Genomic DNA, 26144 nt, shown 5'->3' with positions numbered 1-26144 from the left:
GTTTGCTAGGCTTCTTGTGACGTGAATTGAGGAGTGCCCCATTAGAGTGTGGAACACAGACAGTGAGGGGGGCCCCGTTGCTATTTTCACTGTGGCTTTTACAAAAGAAGAGACAACATCAACTTCTTTGAGACAAGAAGACTATAGTATCCTATGGGTCCAGTTTGTGTCCAATTCTGATATTTTAATTCATCTAGTTAGTTAGATTTTAAAAGGAGAAATACCCTGAATGTCCCCAGAGCATCCCTAGTCTGGACTGGGGGAAGAGGACTAGGGGACTCCATCAGGATTTAGTTATAACCAAATATTAGAGGATCTTACGAGAATTCAGAATCTAGTCCAGTCCATAGCCAAATAACAAGGACTTGAGGGCAATGCACAATGTTAGAATCTAGTAACAGATAAACTTTTGCTTTACTTAGAAGCATAACTTTTCCTCTCCACATTGATCATATAAGAAATCTCAGATATTAGAACCTCTTGAAGCTAGATGGCCAGACCAAGTCAGGCGTTAGATTTTACTTATAGTCTTAAGGTTCTTGGGCCTACCAGAAAGTGACAGTTTTTACATACTCACTGTAAAGCTAGGAACTCCTGAAGACAGGCATTTTAGGCACATTCTTACATATAACATTTCAGTCTATACCTTGGTAATATAACCAATGTTCCCAATTGTTTCCTGTTTTCAAGAGAGATAAGATTTTTATTTAACTTACATAAATAAAAATAAGAATACTCATTTATAGCTTCTGAATTTTAAGGAATCAAGTAGGGAAAAAAACCCAAATGCTTCCACCTTTGTTCAACAGAGGATACTTTACCAAAATACTGCAAACTATAGATAGCTTATGTCAGAAAATTTCCTTGAATTTGGAAAATAAAACATTTAAGCAACAAAAACATTATCCTTATCAATTACTTAATTTCATTTAAATAATTTTGTTTGGTTGGCCAGGTGCAGTGGCTCACACCTGTAATCCCAGCACTTTGGCAGGCTGTGTGGTAGGATAGCTTGAGGTCAGGATTTCAAGACCAGCCTGCACAACATAGCAAGACCTGTCTCTACTAAAAGGCAAAAAAATTATCTGGGTGTAGTCATACATGTCTGTAGTCTTAGCTACTCCAGAGGCTGAGGTAGGAGGATCAAGCTTGAGCCCAGGAGATGGAAACTGCAGCGAGCTATGATTGCATCACTGTACTCCAGCCTGGGGAACAGAGTAAGACTGTGTTTCAAAAAAATTTTTTTTCTTTATTTTGATTAGCAATTTTAGACTATAGCTCATTGCAAGTACTTCTAGAGAAGAATTTAAAACAATTGCTGTGGATGACAAAAAGCCAGAAAAATCATAGCCAAAGATACGATGAGAATTTTCAATTGACAAGGCAATTTAGATATTTCGGTGGCACACAATCATTTAACATAATAATCATTATTATGACACATATCTTGGCATATCAGAATTTTAGGGATCCTATACAATTTCACACATTTTAATAACACACACAAATATAACTTAAGGGAAGTTAAACACCATTCCTTATTTGACAGAACTTCCTGTATTATTTACCAAATAAACCTAATCATTTAATATCTGTACAAGATGAGAGATAAACCCTTTGAGGCTCTTCAGGGGGGCCTATGTGGAAAATTATAAAATTAATTTTAGGCCAAAAGGCTTAATTTAAGATTGGGCCCTGGAGAGACCTGCCAAAGTTGTCAAGAAGTTCAAAAACTACTTTCTTTAATAGAATGGTAGTTCACTGCTAAATAATAGTTACTTATTTAGTCAAAGTAAGAATAAAAATCAGAAGACTTCAAAAGCAATACAGAAAGTTACATGGATGTAAAAACCTTAACCCTTGTAAAGGCTCAGTTTTCTGAAGTAGTCAAAACCCAACAAGGACAGCATGAAGTACAGGACAGAATCTATGTTTCCTAGGCTCAAATATTCCTTGAGCAGGGAATATATGGTTCTTAGCAAGAGCATATGAAGTTCTGGTTACATAAAATAATTCAGACATATAAAGAAAAGCCAATAGTACTCAATCAAGTTATACTGAATAAAACATTGCTTTTCTGGACCTTCAGGATAAAAGTAAAACCAGAGAAACTAGGTAGTTCTCAGGAAGAGGCGTGACAGAAATAGAAACGTGTTCGTAAATCAGAGGATGGTTGTTAAACACATTTCAGAATTAAAAATCAAAACCTCTTGCAATCTTACTAAAAGCAATTAATATTTAAGAAATCTTTGTTGACTGGGTGCAGTGGCTCTCACGCCTGTAATTCCAGCACTTTGGGAGGCTGAGACAGGCGGATCACGAGGTCAGGAGATCAAGACCATCCTGGCTAACACGGTGAAACCCCGTCTCTACTAAAAAATACAAAAAACTAGCCGGGCGGGCGGTGGGTGGCGGGTGCCTGTAGTCCCAGCTACTCGGGAGGCTGAGGCAGGAGAAAGGCGTAAACCCGGGAGGTGGAGCTTGCAGTGAACTGAGATCCGGCCACTGCACTCCAGCCTGGGCGACAGAGTGAGACTCTGTCTCAAAAAAAAAAAAAAAAAAAAAGGAAAAAGAAAAAGAAAAGAAAAGAAGCCTTTGTTGTTTTAACATAGGGGACCAAATTTTTAAACTTTGTATCAGTGTATTTTAACATCAAAGTTTATTCTTTGGAAAGACTGTCACAAATAATTTCTTTTAATTATAGCCAGCTTAATCACACCCAGAATTTCCTTCACAAGTTCCCATTCATGAACCTTATCATGATTTACTCAGACCATCTATGGATTACTGAGACACTCTGCCTCACTCTATATGTCCTCTTTCTTCTTAAGTAAGCAATCATGTCACTCTAGGAAAAAGATTTACCATGCAAGACTTTCTCATACAAAATTATTCTCTTATCTTTACATCTATAACTTTTCTTATATCTCTTTCTCTCTCTCTTATTTACAGTTCCTTTCTATCTTGTTTCTATTTCCTTCCTAAATCCACATTTTGACACTCCCTTTAAATAACCTTTGACTTAGAAAAAATATTTTTCTCAATAAAAGACATTTTTTCCACTTATAATTTTTTTCTCTTATTAAACACACCTGACTTTGGTATATTTTATATACAGAATCATATATCAACTGGAATTTTTAGCTTCTAGTAACCTTAAATTTTATTAAAAACATAGGAAGTACAAAATCTTGAATTGCCTGTTACATATCATTATTTAATAGATAAGAACCATTTTATTTTTAATATTTTTCAATTTTTTATGTTTGTTTTAGAGACAGGGTCTTACTCTTTTGCCCAGGCTCGAGTGCAGTGTCATGATCATGGCTCACTGCAGCCTCAAACTGTTGGGCTCAAGCAATCCTCTCACCTCAGCCTCCCAGGTAGCTGAAACTCTAAGTGTGTGTCACCATACCTGGCTAATTATTTTATTTTTGTAGAGATGTAGTCTTGCCTTGTTACCCAGGGTGGTCTCAAACTTCTGGCCTCAAGCAATCCTCCCACCTTAGCCTCCCAAAGTGCTGAGATTATAGGCATGAGCCACCATGCTTGGCCAAGAGCCATTTTATAATTGTCAGAAAAAGATATTTCCCTATAACATATTTTTATGCATATTTAATCTTTCTATTAGTCTTTCTAGTCTTTCTATTAAATTTAAGAAACCAAGGACAACTCTATTTATGTTCAGCAGTTTGTTTCAGTTTTTATCACATTTGAAAATGCCTTGTACATTTAATAAGTATCTATTATTTAATTTAGGATTTCAAATTACATAAAAATTTATTTATAGCTATTTATCCCATTTACCTTTATTTCTTTGTTTTTAGCAGTGTGCTGAGATTACTTATGAAAACAGGTAATAGACAAAGCTAGTCATCATTCCAAATTATTTATCTATTAATTATTTTATATAACTGCATGTCAGGCAAACATTATAAAAGTAATGACCTTAAAGTCCAATAATTCAGAGGACACAGGCATTCCCATCAATTCGACAATCTTGAACTCTTCCCATTTGCCAAAAAATTTCTAAGTCACATGAACTTGAAAAGTGCCTGGTCTTATTTGCTTGATTTATGAGTACTCATCTATTTGTAAGTCAATTTGGTATCATAGACAAATACAGCCAGACTTGTACATGCAGCCAGATACAAATAATGATCATGTAGCTTTAATTTTTAAAACTTTAGCCATATGTCAGGCATAACTCACTAGTTGAAAGGGGCAGTTAGATTCAAACTTCATCACTGTCAAACTAACATTTTTAGTTTAAATTTTTCTGTTCCATGTAGCTGAAGCCCCTTACTGAATTTCAGAGAAACCAGAGTAGCAAAGTAGTCAGGTGGACCGGCAGGAAGAGAGGAGCTAGTGGAAGAAGTTTAGCTCTAGAGTAAATTAGAAAGCTCGTAAGTCTCTTTTCTACATTAGTTATTACCCAACGTTCCTAGATCATAGAGGATCCCCAGTCCCATTATTTTTAATCCTATCAGAAACTGTGGTATCTGGTGGGCTGATTGATGGGCAGCTTCTTCCTCCACCTGCCCAGGATGGTTAGGGCGTTCCCATTTCCAATGGTCCTCTTGTTTACAATATGCACATCGTGGCCTCAAGACTGTATGGCCATTTTGGCCAGCAGTGGGGTCCCTAGGGGTCTTACCCATGGCCATTTGTTTTTCCTAGCATGCTCCATCTTGTGCCTCAACTGGTTGTGGGCAAGAGCCACAGCAAGCAGCATAGCTTGTTGTCTCATGTTACATTGCTTTTGCCCTTCCTGGACTTGAACAAGATGAATTAAATGCCTTAAAGGCAATCTCGACTACTTGAGATATTGATATTCCCAACACCTTTTCTACTTTTTGTAGTTTTCCTCTTATACCAGGGGCACTCTGACTGATAAAACTCTTAGGTTACCTGGGTGTTCGGGTCAATGTTACTGTATTGCCCGAAAGCTTTAAAGACCACAAGAAAGGAAGAAGCATTTTCTTTGGCCACCGTTGGACCTTTATGCCTTGTTCTGCTGAAGTCCTGCTACAATTACATTCCTCATTTTGCTTGGAGGTTTATCTCAGATGGTTAGAGCAAGGCCCTGCACTAGACAGAGATATATATATTTTGGGTCTGTAATGTGGTACTTATGGAGATTCCTTCCCAGTGAATCACCAATGGGTTGGGTATCCCCTAGTCACCTAGGAGTACCTAAAAGGGCTGGAAGGAGCAATGTAGTCCCTCAATTAAATAATTTTCTAATTAGGCTGTTTCTGTACTATCAAAATGTTAACCACTGTTTAAGCCAAATGTTACTGCTTATATCAGAATACAAACAGAAACAGAAACAGCCAATCAAACAAGACAAACCACAGCATTTTGGACTCTGAGTTTGATCCCCTCAATGGGAGCAAACAGACAAGGCTCAAACTTGTCCCTGTAAGCTTCAGACATCTTTAATCCATTCTGGATGGGGAAGGTTGATCTCCAGCCCATAATCAAGCAAGTAATTTGCTCAGTCTAGTTGATTGGAGTAGACAGCAACTCTGAGTCAGGCCTCCTTGGCTGCCACTGGCAGCTTCTTCAGGGTTTGCTGAGTGGTCTTAACAACATTAAACAAGTGACTAGACAAACCCGAAACTTAACACATACACATATACACATCCAAGTTCCAAGTTCCCAGTTAAGTTCCTAGTCAAATTTATAATCAAGAGTACCACGTGAACATACCCCTTATTCTCCTTTCAATTAAAGTTGAAATCCCCTAACAAAGCCCCCTTGTGGAGGTTGACAAGGCCCCCTAGTGGAAGTTGATAAGAAAGGAGCTGAGAGTTGGTCACTTGTACAGAGATTAATTCACCACAAAATAAAAATAAAAATAATGAAAAAATGTGTTCCAAAATTCAAAACTTCTCTTTGCTGCAAAAATGAAAGTAAAAGCACCAAAAGTCAGCAGGGCCATGCTGGAGAGATAGGAACCAAGAGCAAATCACTGAGTAAAACACCTGGACAGCTGCTCAGACCCTCAGGTGGATCCCATCCCTAATATGGAGCTAGTGAGCCACAGGCAGAAATCTCCTGAAAGGATTTAGAGAAGTCTGATCTGGGTCACCAACTTTGTTGTTGAACTAAACTGGGTCCATTTGCCCATGCACAATGGAAAGCCAAACACTGAAGAACCAAGTTTTTGCAGCAAGAAAGGTTTATTGTGAGTGAACTGGCAAGGAGACAGATCTCAAATCTGTCTCCCCAAGCTGAGGATTGGGGCAGGTTTTATAGTCTGAGGGTAATGAGGCATGATCCTAATTGGATCTTGCCATAGGATGATGTCAGGAGGTATGCTCTGATTGGATCCTTCCCTGGTGTGATACCAGGGCTGTCTGATTGGATCCTGCAGCCCGCCATGCAATGTATGCTTCTTAATTTTAGTGCATGTTCCTTGTTCTGGACACTTAGCTTCTACCTGTGGTTGCATGCTTGGTTTATCTTGGCATGTTCATGGCCTTCAATCTGGGTGTCCATGGCAACTGAAGAGCTTTGTTATGTTAAAGTTGAACCAGATTGATCTGATGTGTTTACACAACCTATAAATATATTTCTAATTACATTGAATTTAAAGTAAACTTTTTATTCTAAGCAGTGTTGTTCTTATACGGATGTGAATATATGTCATATCCCAGAGAAGCAGAGATACTATTCCCCAGTACATCTTCTTGTAGGCATAAAATCAGATCTAAAATACAAAGGTTATGGAAGAAAAAGATAAATGTTTGTGAGATCAGGTGACAGATTCACTGTCTTCACATAATCCAATATTATCATCACTCCATGATTATTGAGATATATTTAACTCTATACTATGCTACTTTTAATTTTTTGTTGTTCTTTCTAGTGATCTTAATATTAAATTTGAGAAGCAAATTTTTTAAGTGCTCTTTGTTACTTCTTACTTTGGTTTATAGTTTGGTCTTCTCACATCATTTAAATAATATTTGTATAGGGATAAAGGAAGTGCAGTTTTGCTGATTTTATAATATATACAATATGGAAACTTTTCTTTTTTTTTTTTTTTTACTTGTAGAATTTCAAGAACCCTATGCTGTCGTAGTACTTCTGGAGAAAGATCTCATTGTAGTTGATCTGACACAAAGCAAGTAAGTTATCCATGTACAGATTAACACTTTTAAACTCTATTTATTTTAGATAATTGGCATTTGTATTCTTTAGATAGAAAATATTCTTTGTGTGAATATTGGTTTGCTAGAATTACAGAAATGCACTTTGGTTCAATGGTGAAAATGAAACCAGGAGAATTTGGGAAACACTGAGAAAACTGTAAGACAACTTAAAGGCAGCACCTGATGTTTGGACAGAAACATTGAAGACTCAGGACACATAAAATTGATCACATTTTTGTTGTTTCCTTAAAGAAAATCAATCATTATGAAAACTTGTGCAATGTGATAGCTAAGTAATGGAAAATGACACATGATAAAAGTATTATTGCACTACTGCAGCAGACAACACAGAACACCAGAATCTCAGGGGCAGAGAAGACTGGGGCCTTCTTTTACTTTTTTCCTTTTTCATTATGTTACAGGCAATTGAAAAAAGTGTAGAATACTGCTATTATAGTGGTGCTCTCCACTCCTTTACATTGTCAGTAAAAATCTTCTGTCCATTTTTATTATAATGGTAATAGCATGAAACTAATTTCCATCATTTTATGTTCTTCCACTGATTTTTTAGCCTTATATATTTGTAATACAATTTTGTAAGTTGTCTCTCCTTGGCCTGGAATAACTTTCTCTTCAATTTTTCTCTTTACCAACATCTTATCTGTAAGATTCTCAAGTCAGATATCACTTCCCTATTTTTTTAAAAAATTCATTATCTGTATAATTTGGTAACATATCCTAATATGGGCTCTCATAACCCCCACATTTCTCTCTTCATAGCTTTTGACACAGATACAATTTTCTATTTGCTGTTGCTTAAAGATTGTCTTCCCGCTAGGCTGTAGACTCCATGAAGGAGGGGCTCTGTCTCCACATGGAGTCAGATCTCAATAAATTTTTGTTGAATAAATCAATCCGAATTCTACTCTTCAAGTTGTTTGTAAATGTAAGATCCAGGGTTCTTCCTCATACTAATTTGCAGATATTATTCTCAGGATTTTAAAAGGGATGTAGGATTTGGGCCATGAAATCATCATAACTGGGAATTCTACTTAGCTGCCCTAATTATCAACATAAGACTTTTTGTGTAGATGTAAGGATTTATGCTTATTCCTCTAAGAAGTTCTAATATGAGTCTTATTAAAATATACTCTTCTAATCTCATTGGTATTCAGCTCTTCTTTGTATGTCATATTTGTTGGTTACTCATACTTTGCCTAAGTATCTAACATCCTTGCAGGCCCATTATACTTTACCTTTCATGGCCACTTTCTTCAGTGTGTGTATGTGTGTGTGTGTATATATATATTTTATATATATATATAAATTATATATATATATACTGTATATATATATTCTTTCGTTTAAATTTTATTTTATTGTGACAGAATATGCATAACATAAAAGTTACCATTTTATGTATACATACATTCTTGTGGTTTTCATTACCCTATATAAGTATGTGAATTAACATTTTGTTTGCAAGTTTTCTCTAACATTTTACCTTTTTTAGCATGTATTAAAATCTCTGTGGCATTCCCACTTCATTGGCTGTTACATGGAATTTAACATGTCAAAAACTGAGTATGTTCTCTTTCCCTCCAAATGGTTACCTCTCAGCTATATTGAATGTTAAACAAGTTATAACTTTGGAATCCTTTTCATTTTTTTTTCTTTTTATCTTTTTCTCTCCATTTAATCCCCAACCCAAAGGCAAGCATTAGGGTTTAGAAATTATTTCTATTCTTGATTTCTTGGATTCATATCTTCATTTCTATTTTCACAGCAACCAGTTTATACTTTTATGTCTAAATTCCTCTTGTAAATTTTTAGCTACTTCTCTTTTTAATATCTTTTTGCCTACTCTTTGCCAATGTACTAAAATAATTTTTCTCAAAAAATTTCATAATATTTAACTTTGTCAGGAGCCTATTATTGTTACCTCTTGCTATTATCAAATTCTAAATTGTAGGCCTTGTCTTCAAGGGGATCCATTTATCTTCTAACTCTTTAATCTTAGAAATGTTAATAATTTGTACTCTGAAACAGAGAATCTCTGATATATCTAGTTTAACCTCTGGTACCTCTAGTTTAGCCTACTTGTCACTTAAAGAGACATGAATTGTTCCTTTAACCTGATTTTGCATATATAACTATTCTTATTTGGGATACTATCTGCAACATTTCAGATTGGTAGAAAGAGAACTGCTGCCAGAACACACACACATACACATACACACACACACACACACACACACACACACACACACACCCCATATTTTCTGGAGATTGGACTAAACTCCTAATTTTTTAATTAAGTTCCTAATAATATGAGAAAAAACTGTTTTCTAACAGGCACCTCCTACCCTAAAAAAACACATAGTTTCAGAAGTTATATGATGACACCTGGAACAGATATGGCATAGAATAATACTAATTTCCTCCTTGCGCAGTGCCTGGTACATATGATGTTCTAAATAGCTACAGGGATTTTAAATTTGATTTCATACTCATTTCCTTTTTAAGGTTATAGTAAGCTTGAGGATATGAAAGTTATTACATCCATAAGTCTTCATTCCAACTATGTTCTCTAGTTTACATAGGAAATGATCTTTTGGATATACACAGTCACATACACACAAACCTACATATGACACACATCTTTTCATTATTCCTGCAAAAAGTTTAAAAGTTTCCTATCTATTACGTCTTTGTCTTAGTCCCTTTTATATTGTTATGAAGGAATACTCAAGGCTAGATAATTTATAAAGAAAAATGATATTTTGGTTCACAATTCTGATGTCTAGAAAGTCCAAGTTTGAGTGTCTGCATCTGTTGAGGGTCTCAGGCTGTTTCTACTCATTGCAGAAAGTGAAGGGAAGTCAGAATGTGCAGAAATCACATGGTGAGAAAGAAAGCAAGAGAGAGTGGGGACAGGTTTCAGGCTTTTTTAAACAACCAGCTCTCGTAGGAACTAAGAGTGGGAACTCGTCCCTGAGGGAAGGCATTAATCTATTCATGAGGAATCTGCCCCTGTGAAGGTGAAAAACATCCCAATCATAGCATTCTTCTCCTGAATCCCCAAAACTCATGTCCTCACATATAAGATACAATCATTCCTTTCCAATGGTCTCAAAATCTTAATTCATTTTAACATCCATTCAAAAGTTTGAAGTATTATAAAATATGAAACAAATTCTTTACTTCCAAGGTAACAATGGTTGTATAGGTCTTGGGTAAACATTTCCATTCCAGTAGGAAGGCGTAACAAGTCTTATGCAGCTTTAAAACACAGCAGAGTAGACATTAAATCTTAAAGCTCCAAACTAATCTTCTTTGACTCCATGTCCTGCATCCTGGAAACACTGGTGCAAGGAGTGGTCTCCCAAGGCCTTGGCAGTCCTGTCCCCATGTTTTTGCTGCACACAGTCCATGTGGCTGCTTTCATATGTTGGAGTTGAATGCCTGAGGCTTTTCCAGACTGAGGTTGCACACTGCTGGTGGCTCTGCCTATGTGACAGGTTTCAGCATGGGCACCCAGGCTTTTTGATATATCCTCTGATATCTAGGGGGCAGCTGCCAAGCCTCCATGGCTCTTGTGTTCTGGGTGCCTGCAGACTTAACACCATGTGGATTCACAAGGCTTATGGCTTGTGCCCTCTGGAGCAGCAACCACAGCAGCAACTGGGTCCATTTGAGCCATAGTGGGAGCTGGAGTTGTAGGAATGTAAGGAACAGCGACCCAAAGGGGCACAGGGCAGTGGTGCCCTGGTCCTGTCCCCCAAAACCATTCTGTTCTCCTAGGCTCCTGGGACTGTGATGGGATGGGTGGCCTCAAAGATTTCTGAAATACCTTTTGTCCATTGTCTTGACTATTAATACCTTGCTCCCTTACTGGTCATGCTAATCTCTTTAGCAAGTAGTTGCTTAGATTCCCCTCCTGAAAACACTCTTTTCTTTACTACCACATGGCCAGGCTGCAAATTTTTCAAATGTTAATGCTCTGCTTCTCTTTTAATTATAGATTCTTCCGTTAGGTGATTCCATTGTGGACATAATTTAGTGTAAACTGTTAAAAGTAACAATGCCACTTCTTTTGTTTTTTTGTGTTTTTTTTGAGACGGAGTCTCGCTCTGTCGCCCAGGCTGGAGTGCAGTGGCCGGATCTCAGCTCACTGCAAGCTCCGCCTCCTGGGTTCACGCCATTCTCCTGCCTCAGCCTCCCGAGTAGCTGGGACTACAGGCGCCCGCCTCCTCGCCCGGCTAGTTTTTTGTATTTTTTTTAGTAGAGACGGGGTTTCACCGTGTTAGCCAGGGTGGTCTCGATCTCCTGACCTCGTGATCCGCCCGTCTCGGCCTCCCAAAGTGCTGGGATTACAGGCTTGAGCCACCGCGCCCGGCCAACAATGCCACTTCTTGAGCACTTTGCTGCTTAGAATTTTTTTCTGCCAGATACTCAAGGTCATCACTCTTAAGGTTAGCCTTCCACAATGCAGCCAAATTCTTTGCTACAGTGCCACAATGCAGCCAGGTTCTTTGCTGCAGTGCAACAATGGGGATATTTGCTCCAGTTCCCAATAAGTTCCTAATTTCTGTCTGAGACCTCATTAGCATGGCCTTTTCTACCCATATTTCTGTCAGTATTTTGCTCACAACTACTTAACCAATTTCTAAGAAGTTCCAAACTTTCCCTCATATTTTTATCTTCTGAGCTCTCCAAACTCTTCCAACTTCTACCCGTCACTCATTTCTAAAGTGCTTCCACAATTTCAGGTATCTTTATAGCAACACCCCGTTCCTCAGTACTAATTTTCTGTCTTAGTCTGTTTTGTGTTGCTATAAAGGAACACCTGAAGCTAGTAATTAAAAAAAAAAAAAAAAAAAAAGTTTATTTTGTTTACAAGATTGGGCATCTGTATGTGGTGAGAACCTCAGCTGTTTTCACTCATGGCAAAAGGTGAAGGGGAGCTGAGCTGGTGTGTGCAGAGGTTACGTGATGAAAGAAGAAACAAGCAAGAAGGAGGAGATCCAGGCTCTTTTTAACAACCAACTCTCACAGGAACGAAAAGGGAGAACTCATTCACCTCCTAGACAGGACATTAATCAATTCATGAGGGATCTGCCCCATAAGCCAAACACCTGTCATTAGGCTCCACCTCCAACACTGGGGACTAAATTTCAAGATGAGATCTGGAGGGGACAAACAAACGTCCAAACCATAGCACCCCCACTGAAAGAAAGTCAAAATTTATTTATATTTTAATATTTGTAAGGATACGAAATAAATATTTACCATTGTATGTAGGTAAAGTTCTTAGTTTATTTTTAGTGAATTAACTAAGTAAACTTGTTATATAATAGTTTCAGATTAATAGAATTCATTGTATCTATATTAGCAAAGCAATGCCACTGTGGAATGTTAGAATTATGAGAAGTAAATTTTGAGCTTGAGTAAAATTTTACTAGCATTAACATTACATTTTATAAATTACTGTTACAAAAAGATCATTTTTGTTCATACAATTCTTGTTTTATGGTACTTAAAAAACAAGTGAAATTTATAGTAAACGTTTAGAGACATTTTAGGGCTTACTTTATCAAAATTATTTTCTATTTTTTCTTTGTAAAATAACACTGATATATTGTCTTTATCTATTAGTTTTCCAATCTTTGAAAATCCATATCCCATGGACATTCATGAATCACCAGTTACATGCACAGCATACTTTGCAGATTGTCCTCCGGATTTGATTCTAGTACTGTATTCCATAGGAGTCAAGCATAAAAAACAAGGATACAGTAATAAGGTAAAAGTAGAAATTATAAATAACTTTTCTTGTATTCATATCACATGATCATACTTTTTCCCATTACTTTATTTTCTTACATTCCATATAGGAGGACTTGAACTAAATTATTTCTAATTTAAAAACCAACATCTATTAAAGATGTAACTTCTTAAATTCAAACTTTCTAAATGCTACTTAGCTTTAAGCCTACAGAGGTATAATTTCTTATATAGAAGGTATATAATTATATACTGATATACTTATCTATTATGTGCATTTATATACTAAGCATGTACTTATATTAATATATATTTGAGTCATAAGATATAAGCTTTATTTTAGATGAAAACTTATGTTTTAAGAAAACAAAAAGACTCAAGTCTTCCTAGTTAATAATTAATTAATGGTTTAGGAAACATAATTATTAAAAGTCATTTGTTAAATAACATTCTAGAATTTTTTATTATAGTTTACTACAAGATTCAACTATTTATAATTGTAACAGATTATCTATTATGATTTCTGTTATTTTCCCAGGGCTGTTGGGATGGACAACTTCAAGAGACACTATTTACATAGCTTCTATGTTAAATGGCACCACAGTAGTTTGGTGGTACACAGACTATATGAGACTATATGACACATGTAGCAACACTGTATTTGTACAATTAAAAATACTTCTTTGATTTGTTTATATAAATGGTAAGATTGACTAAAATCTATATTTTTAAGGGAGATGGAATTGTGCATTTAGACGTGTTTGTTCAATGAAAAAATTAAAAGACAGCTACACACTTCATTCTTGATTATTTTACAGTTAGTTTGTCTAAGTGAACTTTTTATCATTATTTTAAGCTATTTTCATTTTAAATTTCTAAGCCATTTGAACATATATACATACTTTCTGGATAATCTATTTAGGAGTGGCCAATCAGTGGAGGAGCTTGGAACCTTGGAGCACAAACGTATCCAGAAATTATTATTACTGGGTAAGTAGATGTGTTTTGTGAGTTATTAATTCATCAACATAAAGATGTTTACTGAGTCTTGATACTTTTCCATAATTGTGTTCTATGCAGAATAATAGTTTAAGTAAAAGTAAAGATATAAGAAATTGCTTCTACCCAAAGATTCTCATCTTGACAGAGGATATAATCAAACCATTGGAAACATAATAACAAAAAAGAAAGCATAGATTATATCACCAGGAGAAAGTCAAAGTGGGGAAGTCATGAGATATTAGTCTTCACTGGAAATCACAGAATATTAGCTTTACAAAGGCCCTTACAAACACTTACCTATTTCTGCCAAATTCAGGAATCACTGCTCTATATCTGTATGAGGTGGTTATTTTAAATATTTCTCAAAACTTACAGCACCAGAAATAACACTTCTTTGTATGACAACCCACTTGATGTTTTAATATTAGAAACAAAAATAGAGACATAGCTAATGATAAATATGAGATTTAAAAGGTAATAAGCGTTCTGCTAATGGGAAGATAAATATACTTTTTCCTATTCTTCCCACTAAATGACTAAAAACTCTGGATATTATATATAAGATAAACATAAGATGACTAGGAAATGTGAAGAAGCGTCAGACCAGGTAGGACCCCTAAGTCTTAAAGAATGACATGGAAGTCAGTTCCCTAAGTTTTCTTTCTGCCTCATATATCCCAGAATTAGAGCTAAAGAAGCTAGTAACCTAGAAATGTGAATGGACACAGATGAAAAATCCCAACAAAACCTAGCTTTCTTTAGCCATGAAATGAAGAAAGCAGCAGTATATCAAGACAGAAAACATTTAGAAAATAATCTCTCTACTTAGGTTTAACAACACACACACACACACACACACACACACACACCCCTTCCTCCCACACACACAACTGTGGCCCTCCCCAACTCACTCCAGTAAAGGCCAAGTGGAGAGCTTAGACTTTCACCCTTGTCAAGGTATAATGAGGTACCCCAGCTTCCCCAGAGTGTCAGATAAAGCAGAGTAGGGAGCTGGGGCTTTGAATCATGGGGTGAAACCCCTCTCTTGTGGTGTCAGTGGGGAGCTAGAATTCTCACCACTGTCCAGCAGTAATGAGTAGCTACCATTCCCTATCCCCTTCCCTGTGTCAACAGAAATAAATGAGGAAGGAGAGAAGAAAGGGTGGGACTGAAAAGTATTAAGGAAATAATGGCTGAAAACTTATCAAATTTAGCAAAACAACATGAACCTTCAGATTCCAGAAGCTGAGCAAACCCCAATAAATCTATACCAAGATAAATTATCATCAAATTTCTGAGCAGTAAATACTAAAAGAAAAAAATCTGGAAAGTCACAATAGAGAAATGACATCTAACCTATAGGGCCAAACCAGTTTGAATGACAGCAGATTTTTCATCAGAAAAATCTGCCTGCCAAAAGGAAAAGTGAGTATTTTTCAAGTACTGAAAGAAAAAGAAATATCAATCCTGAATCCTGTACCCAGTGAAAATATCCTTCAAGAATTAAGGCAAAATAAAGATCAAAATCCATCATTTCCAGATGCAATAAACTAAGAGAATTTTTCAACACCAAATCTACCTTTAAAAAAGTAACTACAGGAAGTTCCCTACACAGAAAGGAAATGAGCCTTGGTTCATCAAGAAGGAAGAAATAATACAATAACAAAAGTATGGATAAATACAATAGGCTTTCCATCTCTTGAATTTTTAAATGTATATTTTATGGTTGAAGCAAAGATTATAGTAACAGTGTCTGATGTTACTATAATCACATTGACTGGTATGGTTCTAAATGTGTATAGAGGAGATATTTAACACAATTATAAATGGGAGAGGATAAAAAGATGTAAAGAAAGTTAAGGCTTTTATATATCTTGAACTGGTAATAAGATGACACTGGTAGAATGTGATAAGTTGTGATACAATGTAATACCTAAAAAAACTTTAAAAATTATGCAGAGGTGTACTTAAAAACACTACTGACAAATCAAAATGGAAGCACTATAATATTTCAAGTAACAGGAAGGCAGAAAAAGAGGAAACAGGAAAAAAAGCAGAAAAAATTATATGGTTTATTGAAGCCCTAACATATCAATAATTATATTAAATATAAATGGTCTAAATACTTCCATGCAAATATGAAAATTGATAGAGTGGGTTAAAAACATGACCAGCTATATGTTATTTGCAATACATTCACTTCAAATATAACAGCATAGACAATTTGACAGTAAAAAGACAGAAAAAAAAGTATGAAAAAGAATTAATTGAGAGTGACATCAGCAAGGTAACAGAATAGGAAGCCCTAGACTTTGTTCTCTACAGATACACTCACTTTACAACAATATATGGTTCAAAAAGCCATTATGATAACTTCAGAAACCGTTTAGGAAGTCACAGTACCCCAGACAAGCTCAAAGCCAAGAATGGTCACACTGAAATGGGTAAGAAAAGTGTGGCATTTCAGAAACATCAGTCCTTTTTCTGAGCTGGCACAGCTCACAATTAGGAGGAAAAGTGCAACTCATGGCTTCACCTTTTTGAGGGAAAGAAAAGAGTGGAAGATATATGCAATGTTCTAGATTTATAGTGGCTGCTCAAGGGACTAATTTCTGTATCATGTGATAGAGATCTGGCATACTCTGCATACCTGGGTGCCACTGAGAGCAAAATATATTTCAGTGGCTTCTAGCATCAGAGAACCTGCAGTATTTCAGACAGATACTAGGGGCAGCAAGATACTACAAGTTCCTGAAAAAGAAACTGGAAAACTTCACTAGTTAGGAATTACATGCACAAGCCCAGAGAAGATAAATTCCCATAAAAAGTTTGAGAGGCTCTTAGAATCTCTACCTGAACTGATTTATGAAAAATGTCCCCTGTACAAAGTCAGTCCATAAGGATGTGACTACTTTTTCATATTAAAGTCAACAAAAAGAAAGCATACAAAGAGACAGGGAAACATGGCCCAATCAGAGAGACAAAAAAAAAAAAAAAAAAAAAAAATCCAGTAACTGATTTTAACCCTTTTCCTACTTGTCCCAACAATACTCACTGGTAGCACTTGCAGCTGTGACATTTATGCCAAGATAACTTTACCTCAAAATATCTCACTTTTATTATTATTGTCGTATCACTCTAGTATATTGACTTTGGAAATAAAAGACATCATTGTATTTACAGCATTCTGTTTTTAGTAGTGGTATTTCCATTTACAAAATATAGTAATTCTCCATCACTGAAAATGTCATATCCTAGAAAACACAGCATTCCTACGTGTGAAGGTAACATCATTCTTGTACAGCTTTTGGCTGAGGATTCATTTGGTGAATTTATTTTTTCCGAAATAGACTATTCTGATGTTAGTTCTGTTCAGAAATAACTCCAGGAACAGTTTTCATGTTTTATTTTCACATTGAAAACCAGTCAGATTTTCTTCAGCCTCAAAAAGTGTATTTATGTAAAATTAAATGAGCACTGGAAGCAAGCTGTACTTTTTTATTCTAAATGGGAAACGGGTTAAAGAAACAGAAATCTGTGTATTACCTGACAAAGAGTTCAAAATAATCATCTTAAAGAAACTCAATATATTAGAGAATACAAATAGAAAACTAAACAAAATGTGGGAAATGATGCATGAACAAAATGAGAATATCAACAGAGTTTGAAATTATTAAAAAGGAACAATTCTAGATCTGAAGAATACGGTAATTTATTTGAAAAATTCATTAGAGAGTCGTCAACAACAGACTTGGCCAAGCAAAAGGAAGAATCAGTGAACTGGAAAATAGGTCACTTGAAATTACTGAGTCAGAGGAACAAAAAGAAGAGGGCCTAAGACCCTTATGAACACATTCAAGTGGACTGATGTATACATTATGGGAATTTAAGAAGGGGTGGGGGGGGGAGAGGGGGAGAGAGAGAGAGAGAGAGAGAGAGAGATAGTGAATGGAGCAGAGAGAATGGAGCAGGGAGCTTACTTGAAGAAATAATGGTCAAAATTTTCCCCAGTTGGAGGAAAGAAATGGAAATTCAAATTCAAGAAGCTTAAACAAGTCCAATAATATGAACCCAAAGAAGCTCATAAAGAGACACATTATAATCAAACTGTCGAAAATAAAAGACAAAAAGAAAATCTTGAAAGCATCAAGAAGAAAAATTCTTATCACATGCAAGGAAATCCCCATGAGATTGTCAGCAGGTTTTTCAGCAGAAGCATGGCAGACTAGAAGGGAGTGGGATAATATACTCAAAGTGCTGAAAGAAAAAAACCCCACCAACTTAGAATACTATATTTGGCATAACCCACTTCAAAAATGAAGGAGAAATAAGCCCTCCCTATATAAACAAAAACTGAAGGAATTCATCAACACTAGACATGTCTTACATAAATTGCTGAGAGTTCCTTCAGTTGAAACAAACACACTAGACAACAACACCAAAGCATACAAAAACTTAAAAGCTCTCTGGTAAAGTTAAATTTATAGACAAATATAGAATATTGTAATATTGTAAAGGTGGTGGATAAATCACTTTGATTTCTGGCATATAATTTAAATAATAAAAAAAATTACTGTAAAACTATGATAATAGATGCAAAATATAAAAATATGTAATTTGTGACATCAATAACATAAAGAGAGGGTGAATGTAAAGGAGTAGATTTTTTTGTATGTAGTTAAAGTTGTTATAGTTTAAAATAGATTGGTATAACTAGAAGATGTTTTATGTAATCCTTATGGTAAACACAAAGAAAATGCCTATAGAATATGCACAAAAGAAAATGAAAAAGGAATAAAAGTATGTCACTAAACAAAAAAATAAATGAAACCCAAAGGAAGCCAACAAGAGAAGAAAAGAAGGTCAGAATAACCACATATCATATAGAAAATAGTAAAATGGCATTAGTAAGTTCTTCTGTACCAATAATTATGGTAAATGTAAATGGATTAAACTCCCTAATCAAAAGACATAAAATGGCTTGATAGAAAAAAGTAGAACTATATACTGCCTCCAAGAAACTCACTTTAGATTTAAGGACACACGTAGGTTGAAAGTGAAAGGATAGAAAAAGATGTACCATGCAAATTGTAACCAAAGGAGAACGAAATGAACACATCTATATTGGACTTTAAGCCAATAACTCACAAGGGACAAAGAAAGACATTACCTAATAATAAAAGAGTCAATCCAACAGAAAGATATAAAAAGTACAAACACATATGAATGTAACAGCAGAGCATCAAAATATATGAAGCAAACATTGACAAAATTGAAAAAATGAACAGAATAACACAATAATAGTAGTATATTTCAATACCACATTTTCAATAATGAATAGACCAACTAGGCAAAAGATCAAGAAGGAAACAGGGTATTTGAAAAACACTACAGAACAATTGGGCCTAACAGATATACAAAACACTACACCTAGCAATAGGAGAAAAACATTCTGCTTAAGCACATGGACCTTGTTCCAGGATAAGTAATATGTTAGGCCAGGGGTCCACAACCCCTGGGCTGCAGACCAGTACCATGGCCTGTTAGGAACCAGGCCACACAGCAGGAGTTAAGTGGCAGGCAAGTGAGCATTACCACCTGAGCTCTGCCTCCTGTTAGATCAGGTACAGCATTGGATTCTCATAGGAGTACGAACCCTATTATGAACTGCACATGCAAGGGATCTAGGTTGCATGCTTCTTATGAGAATCTAACTAATGCCTGATGATCTGAGGTGGAACAGTTTCACCCCAAATCCATCTCTCACCACCCCCGTCTGTGGAAAAGTGGTTTTCCACAAAACTAGTACCTGGTGCCAAAAAGGTTGGGGACTGCTCTGTTAGGCCACACATCTGTAGATGCAAGTTATTAGTAATGTTAATTCTTTGGTTGAGTGGTTTCAATACGATTATATTCTGTATATTAAATCTGTTACATACATTTTTATTTTCATATCAAGTATTACATGATGAAAAATAAAATAGAATTAAATTTTGTCAGGGTATATAGAGTCTCAGACCAACATCCTGCAGATTTTTTTTAGTAATAAAGTTTAAAAATATCTGTAAGTTTATAATTAGAGTAAACATACAAAGTCATTCATAGTCTTTATTTGTAATAGCCAAAAACTGAAAACAACCCAAATGTTCATCATTTGGTGAAGGGGTAAATAGAGTATATCCATACAATGGAATACTATTTAACCACAAAAAGGAACAAATTATTAATACATGTAGGAAAGATTATCCTCAAAAACATTATGCTAAGCGAAAAATGCAGACACAAAAACAGTAGATATTATGTGGGTTCCACTTATATAAACATTCTAAGAAAAAAAAAATTTATATAGGCAGAAAGTAGATTATTGGGGATCTGCTGGGGATGGGAAACATGGTTCCATATTGCCATGAGTAATTTTTTGGAGTGACGGAAATGTCCTAAAACTGGATGATGATGTCAATGTGACAACTGTGTAAATTTACTAAAAATTATCAAACTGTACACTCACAGTGGTTGAATTTTACAGTTATGTAAATTACATCTGAATAAAGCTATTAACAAAATAGAGTAAGCCACTCAGTGACTAACCACCTCTCAAAATAAAAAATCAGTTGACCATATAAATATGGTTCTATTTCTGGACTCTCTACCTTGTTTCACTGCTGTATGTGTCTGTTTTTCACCAGTAGCACAAAAACTTTATTGTAGCTTTAGGGTGAGACTTAAACCTTATGTAGTTTGAGTTCTCCAACTTTGTTTTTAGTTTTCAAAATTACTTTGGCTAATCTAGTTTCTTTTAAAAAATAATTTCAGCTTTTATTTTAGATTCAGGGATACATGTGCAGGATTGCTACGTGGGCATATTAGACACAGGTAGTGAGCATAGTACCCAACAGGTAGTTTTCAACCCAAATCCCTCTCCTTCCCTCCCTGCTCTAGTAGTCTGCAGTGTCTATTGTTTCTGTGTTTATGTCCATGTGTACTTAATGTTTAGCTCCCAGTTATATGTGAGAACATGTGGTATTTAGTTTTCTGTTCCTGTGCTGGCTTACAACATCCATGTTGCTGTAAAGGACATGATTTCACTCTTTTTTATGGCTATGTAATATTCCATGGTACATATGTACCATATTTTCTTTATCCAGTCCACTGTTGTTGGGTGCCTAGGTTGATTCCGTGTGCCATTGTAAATAGCATGGCAATGAACATACAAGGTCATGTGCCTTTTAGGTATAATGATTTATGTTGCTTTGTTTATATACCCAGTAATGGGATTGCTGGGTCAAATGGTAACTCTGTTTTATGTTCTTTGAGAAATCTCCCAACTGCTTTCTATTTTCAGTAGTGGCTTAACTAATTTACATTCCCACCAACAATGTTTAAGCATTCCCTTTTCTCTGCAATCTGGCAAGCATCTGTTACTATTCAACTTTTTAATAATAGCCATTCTGACTGTTGTACAATTGTATCCTATTGTGTTTTGATTTTCTTTCTTTCTTTTTATTTTATTTTTTTTTTTGAGACAGACTTGCTCTGTTGGCCTGGCTGGAGTGCAGTGCCATGATCTCGGCTCACTGCAATCTCTGTCTCCTGGGCTCAAGCAATTCTCCTGCCTCAGCTTCCCAAGTAGCTGGGATTATAGGTCTGTGCCACCATGCCTGGCTAATTTTTGTATTTTTAGTAGAGACAGGGATTCACCATGTTGGCCAGGCTGGTCTAGAACTCCTGACCTCACATAATTTGCCCCCCTCAGCCTCTCAAAGTGCTGGGATTACAGGTATGAGCCACTGTGCCTGGTCATGTTTTGATTTTAATTTTTCTGATGATTAGTGATGATGAGCATTTTTTCATGTTTATTGGCTGCTTGTATGTCTTCTTTTGAGAAGTGTCTGTTCATGTCTTTGGCCCACTTTTTAATGGGGTTATCTGTTTTTTGCTTTTTGGTTTTTTCAAGTTCCTCATGGATTCTAGATATTAGACCTTTGTCAGATGCATAGTTTGTAAATATTTTCTCCCATTATGTAGGTTGTCTGTTTAGTCTGTTGATAGTTTCTTTTGCTGTGCAGAAGCTCTTGAGTTTAGTTCTTACATGTCAAGTTTTGCTTTTGTCACAACCATTTTTGGGGGCTTGGCCATAAATTCTTTGCCAAGGCTGATATCAAGAAGGGTATTTCTTAGGTTTTCTTCTAGTATTTTAGTAGTTTGAGGTCTTACATTTAAATTGTTAATCCATCTTGAGTTAAATTTTGTATATGGTGAAAGGTAAGGGTCTAGTTTCACTATTTTGCATATGCCTAGCCACTTATCCCAGCACCACTTATTGAATAAGGAGTTCATTCCCCATTGTTTGTTTTTGTCAGCCTTGTCAAAGGTCACATGGTTGTAGGTGTGAGGCTTTATTTCTGAGTTTACTCTTCTGTGCCATTGGTCTATGTGTCTGTTTTTGAACCAGTACCATGCTGTTTTGGTTACTGTAGCCTAATAGTATAGTTTGAAGTTGAGTAGTGTGATGCCTCCTGCTTTGTTCTTTTTGTTTAGGATGACTTTGGCTATTCAGGCTCTTTTTTGGTTTCATAAGAATTTTAGAATAGTTTTTTTTCTACTTCTGTGAGGAATGATGCTGGTAGTTTGATAGGAATAGTGATGAATCTGCACATTGCTTTGGGCAGTATGACCATCAGTTTGTTTATTTCTACAAAAAATTGTTTTACCATATTTTAATTGTGGTTACACTGAATGTATATGCCATTTAGGGGAACAAACATCTAATACGTGATACAATTATCAATAACATATATCTCCTTTTATTAATGCCTTATTTTTTGGTCAACATCTTACAATTTTCAGCATACAGATCTGGCACAAACTGTGTTAGATTTTATCTATTTCTTGGTTTTGGCACTGTCGTAAGTGGTACTATTTTGTTATTTCCAAATGTCTATTGCTATTCCATGGAAATACAATTGATTTTTGTATATTGATATTGTGTCTTATAATTGTGCTAATCATTTATGAGTTCCAGTATCCTTTGTGTAGAATCTCTGGGATTTTCTACATAGCCATAAAATCTGCAAATAGAAATAATTTTATTTCTTCCCTTTTAGTCTGTATGCCTTTTATTTCTTTTTCTTCCCTATTTCAGTGCTTAACACCTCCAATAAGATGTTGAATAAGAATGGTGAGAGTGAACATTTTTTTTGCTTTGTTCCTGATCTTAGGGGAAAACATTCAATCTTTCATTATTATGTATGTTAGGAGATATCTGTAGGTTGTTCCTACACACCTTTTATCTGGTTATAGAAATTTCCTCTGTCCCCAGTTTACTGAAAGTTTTTTTAGGAATGGATGATAAATCTTGTCAAATGCTTTTTCTGCATTTATTGAGATAACAATATGGATTTTCTTTTGTAATCTGTCAATATGGTGAATTTTAATATGGTAGTTGATTCTTTAAGTGTTTGTCTTACATTCCTAAGAAAACCCACTTAGTCATTATGTACTATCCTTTCTATATATTACTTGATTTGCATTGCCAATATTTTGTTGACAGTTTTTATGCCTATTCTCATGAGGAATATCGGTTTGTAATTTTCTTTTATTGTAATGTTTTTGTGTGGGTTTGGTGTCAGAGTAATGCTGACTTCATCAAAAGTGTTGGGAAGTATTATATCTTCTTCTATTTTCTTGATGAGTTTTTATAGAATTGACATTTGATTATTACCAAATAATGATGCAACTCTAGATACATTTGGTGATTTGCTTTTATATTTTGAAACTTAACTTCAATTTTACTATGATATTCAATTCATATTTATATTAATATCAAAATTATCATTTTATTGAATATAAATAATTTTACATGAAAATATGTTGTTCACTTTCCACGGGCCATGTTTCATTGCTCTCCATTACACATATAATCTTTTTACAGTAAAGTCTAAGGAATTATTGTTCTTTTTCTAATCTTTAGATTTTAGTATATTGTTTAAGAAATGAACCATTGTTTTAAGCTTAGAAATGGTTTAGCATACATTAGTTTTCATTAACGTGGTATTTTTGAATCAAAATTGTATCAACAGTAACTCAAGTTTCTGTACATTTGGAGTGATTATTATTTTTATTTAGTATACTTTAATTAATGCTAATTTATTTCTCATCTAGTCATGCAGATGGATCAATAAAATTTTGGGATGCTTCTGCAAGTAAGTTTCAAGTTTCTGTACAACAGAAACCAATTGGTTAGTATTTACTTATAGCCAACTACCACTTTTTAGTTTGGGCAATTAAAATTTCAGATATATTTTTAGCATACATATGTGGCTGTGTTACAAAAATCCACTACCTACATTGTTAGATCAGTTGAAAGTATTATCTCTACTTTACTTCTCTTCTGTAATATAAGGTAAACAAGACTAAGTCACTCTTTGTCAGCAACCCGTTATATCCACAAGAGGCATGATACATCAGAAAAAGTACCAAACTTTGTCAGATTAACTCTGTTCAAGGAATTTCCTTCACGTCCTACCTGTGTGGTCTTCGCCAAGTGCTTATATCCCTCCAGTCTTCTCTTTTCTTCCCCACTCATCTACCACATCCTGCAAAGATCAAATGATTTGATAACTGTAAGAACTCTTTTTAAATTCTTGAGAATTATGTAACTTAAAGAATAAATAAGGTACTCTGCTCAATGTTGAAGGTCATGCAAAGATACTTAAGACTTCATTATACTCACATATACCCTTCCAGAAAAATTGTGGTCATTAGAAAAGGTAAAGAAATGCACATATATAACTATAGGGAAAGCAATATAAGAACTCCAAATGCAGATTATTTAGATCAGAAATGAGAGAGCCTTATTGAGACCTGGTAGATCCAGGAAAGGTATTTTGATGGAGTTAACATTTAGTGTGAGTTTTGGAAGATAGTTAACTTTTGACAGGAATAGGAGTGAAGAACAAGTTAACAGTGACTCTAAGTTTCTGCATATGAGTAACCAGGAAGATGTAGGTAACTCTTTTGGAAAGAAGGAATATAAGAGAGCTTTGAATTTTTTAGTAAAACCAGAAAATTCAAGTAAAAATATCCAGCAGGTAGGGAGAAAAGTCAGAAATGGAAACCAATGAAGAAGCAGCATAAAAGTGATGTTTGAAGCTGTAGAAATGAATAGCTTCTGAGGAAGACTACAATAAACACACAAGCAGAGGAAGAAGGTTGAATATTGACAATATTCTTAGCCCACAAGGTAGAGTCCCTTGAACAAGCAAACAAACTATCAGCAAGAGAAGAGCATTAAAAGATCTAAACTCATGCATTCTAAAGTCCCCTTCTGATTTCACATAATAAAAAGCAAGTGCCTAAAGAGAAACTTCAAAGGGCAACAGACTTTCTGTTGATGAATCTTTGAGTTTGTTCCTGGAACAAAATTCATTGCATAGTGATGCCAATGCTCCTTTCCCACCGCCTCAGTCACTTTTTGGCTTTTAAAATGTGGAGGACCGGGCGTGGTGACTCACATCTGTAATCCTAGCACCTTGGGAGGCCTAGGCAGGCGGATTGCCTGAGCTCAGGAGCTCGAAACCAGCCTGGGCAACACAGTGAAATCCCATCTCTACTAAAAGAAAAAATATATATATAAATTAGCCGGGTGTGGTGGCATGCACCTATAGTCCCAGCTACTTGGGAGGCTGAGACAGGAGAATTGCTGGAACCCGGGAGGCAGAGGTTGCACTGAGCCGAGATCAAATCACTGCACTCCAGCCTGGGTGACAGAGCAAGACTCCATCTCCAAACAAAATAACAATAATAAATAAAATAAATAAATTAATTAAATTAAATTAAATGTAGAGAACACTTTAACACTTTAATTATTAGAGTGAATAACACCATTAAGCATGCATAATAATATTTTGAGAAGGTAGTTTTTAAATAAATATTTTATCACATTTAGAATATAAATTGCAAATGATGGCAGCATGTTTAATATTTTTACTGTAATCAAGGTCAATCTCCAACTTAATGGATGTCTAAAAAAAATCACTTGGTTCGCTAACTTTGTGAAACACTGTCTAATACAGAAAGCAAAATGAATTTGAATAACTGAGTTTATATTATTATGTATCTTAGTTTTCTATTGCTGAGTAATAAATTACCACAATTTAACAGCTTAAAACAATACCCATTTGTCATCTCACT

General features: G+C 35.3%; 1 protein-coding gene across 2 annotated transcripts in view; it reads left to right on the top strand.

Moving 5' to 3' along the window:
• Positions 1-26144, top strand: part of STXBP5L (syntaxin binding protein 5L) — a 488800-nt gene that overhangs the window by 304106 nt on the left and 158550 nt on the right. For both annotated transcript variants that reach the window (XM_015129967.3, XM_015129965.3), the window contains exons 12-15: positions 7067-7139; positions 12822-12969; positions 13873-13940; positions 24114-24154. In XM_015129967.3, coding sequence (XP_014985453.2) covers positions 7067-7139; positions 12822-12969; positions 13873-13940; positions 24114-24154 — 330 coding nt within the window. The remainder of the gene's footprint in view (positions 1-7066; positions 7140-12821; positions 12970-13872; positions 13941-24113; positions 24155-26144) is intronic.

The sequence above is a fragment of the Macaca mulatta genome, chromosome 2 (assembly GCF_049350105.2).
Source record: "Macaca mulatta isolate MMU2019108-1 chromosome 2, T2T-MMU8v2.0, whole genome shotgun sequence".
In the NCBI taxonomy this organism is placed as follows: Eukaryota; Metazoa; Chordata; class Mammalia; order Primates; family Cercopithecidae; genus Macaca; species Macaca mulatta.
The sequence above is the reverse complement of the archived record's forward strand: the minus strand, read 5'-3'. Positions and strand labels throughout refer to the sequence as shown.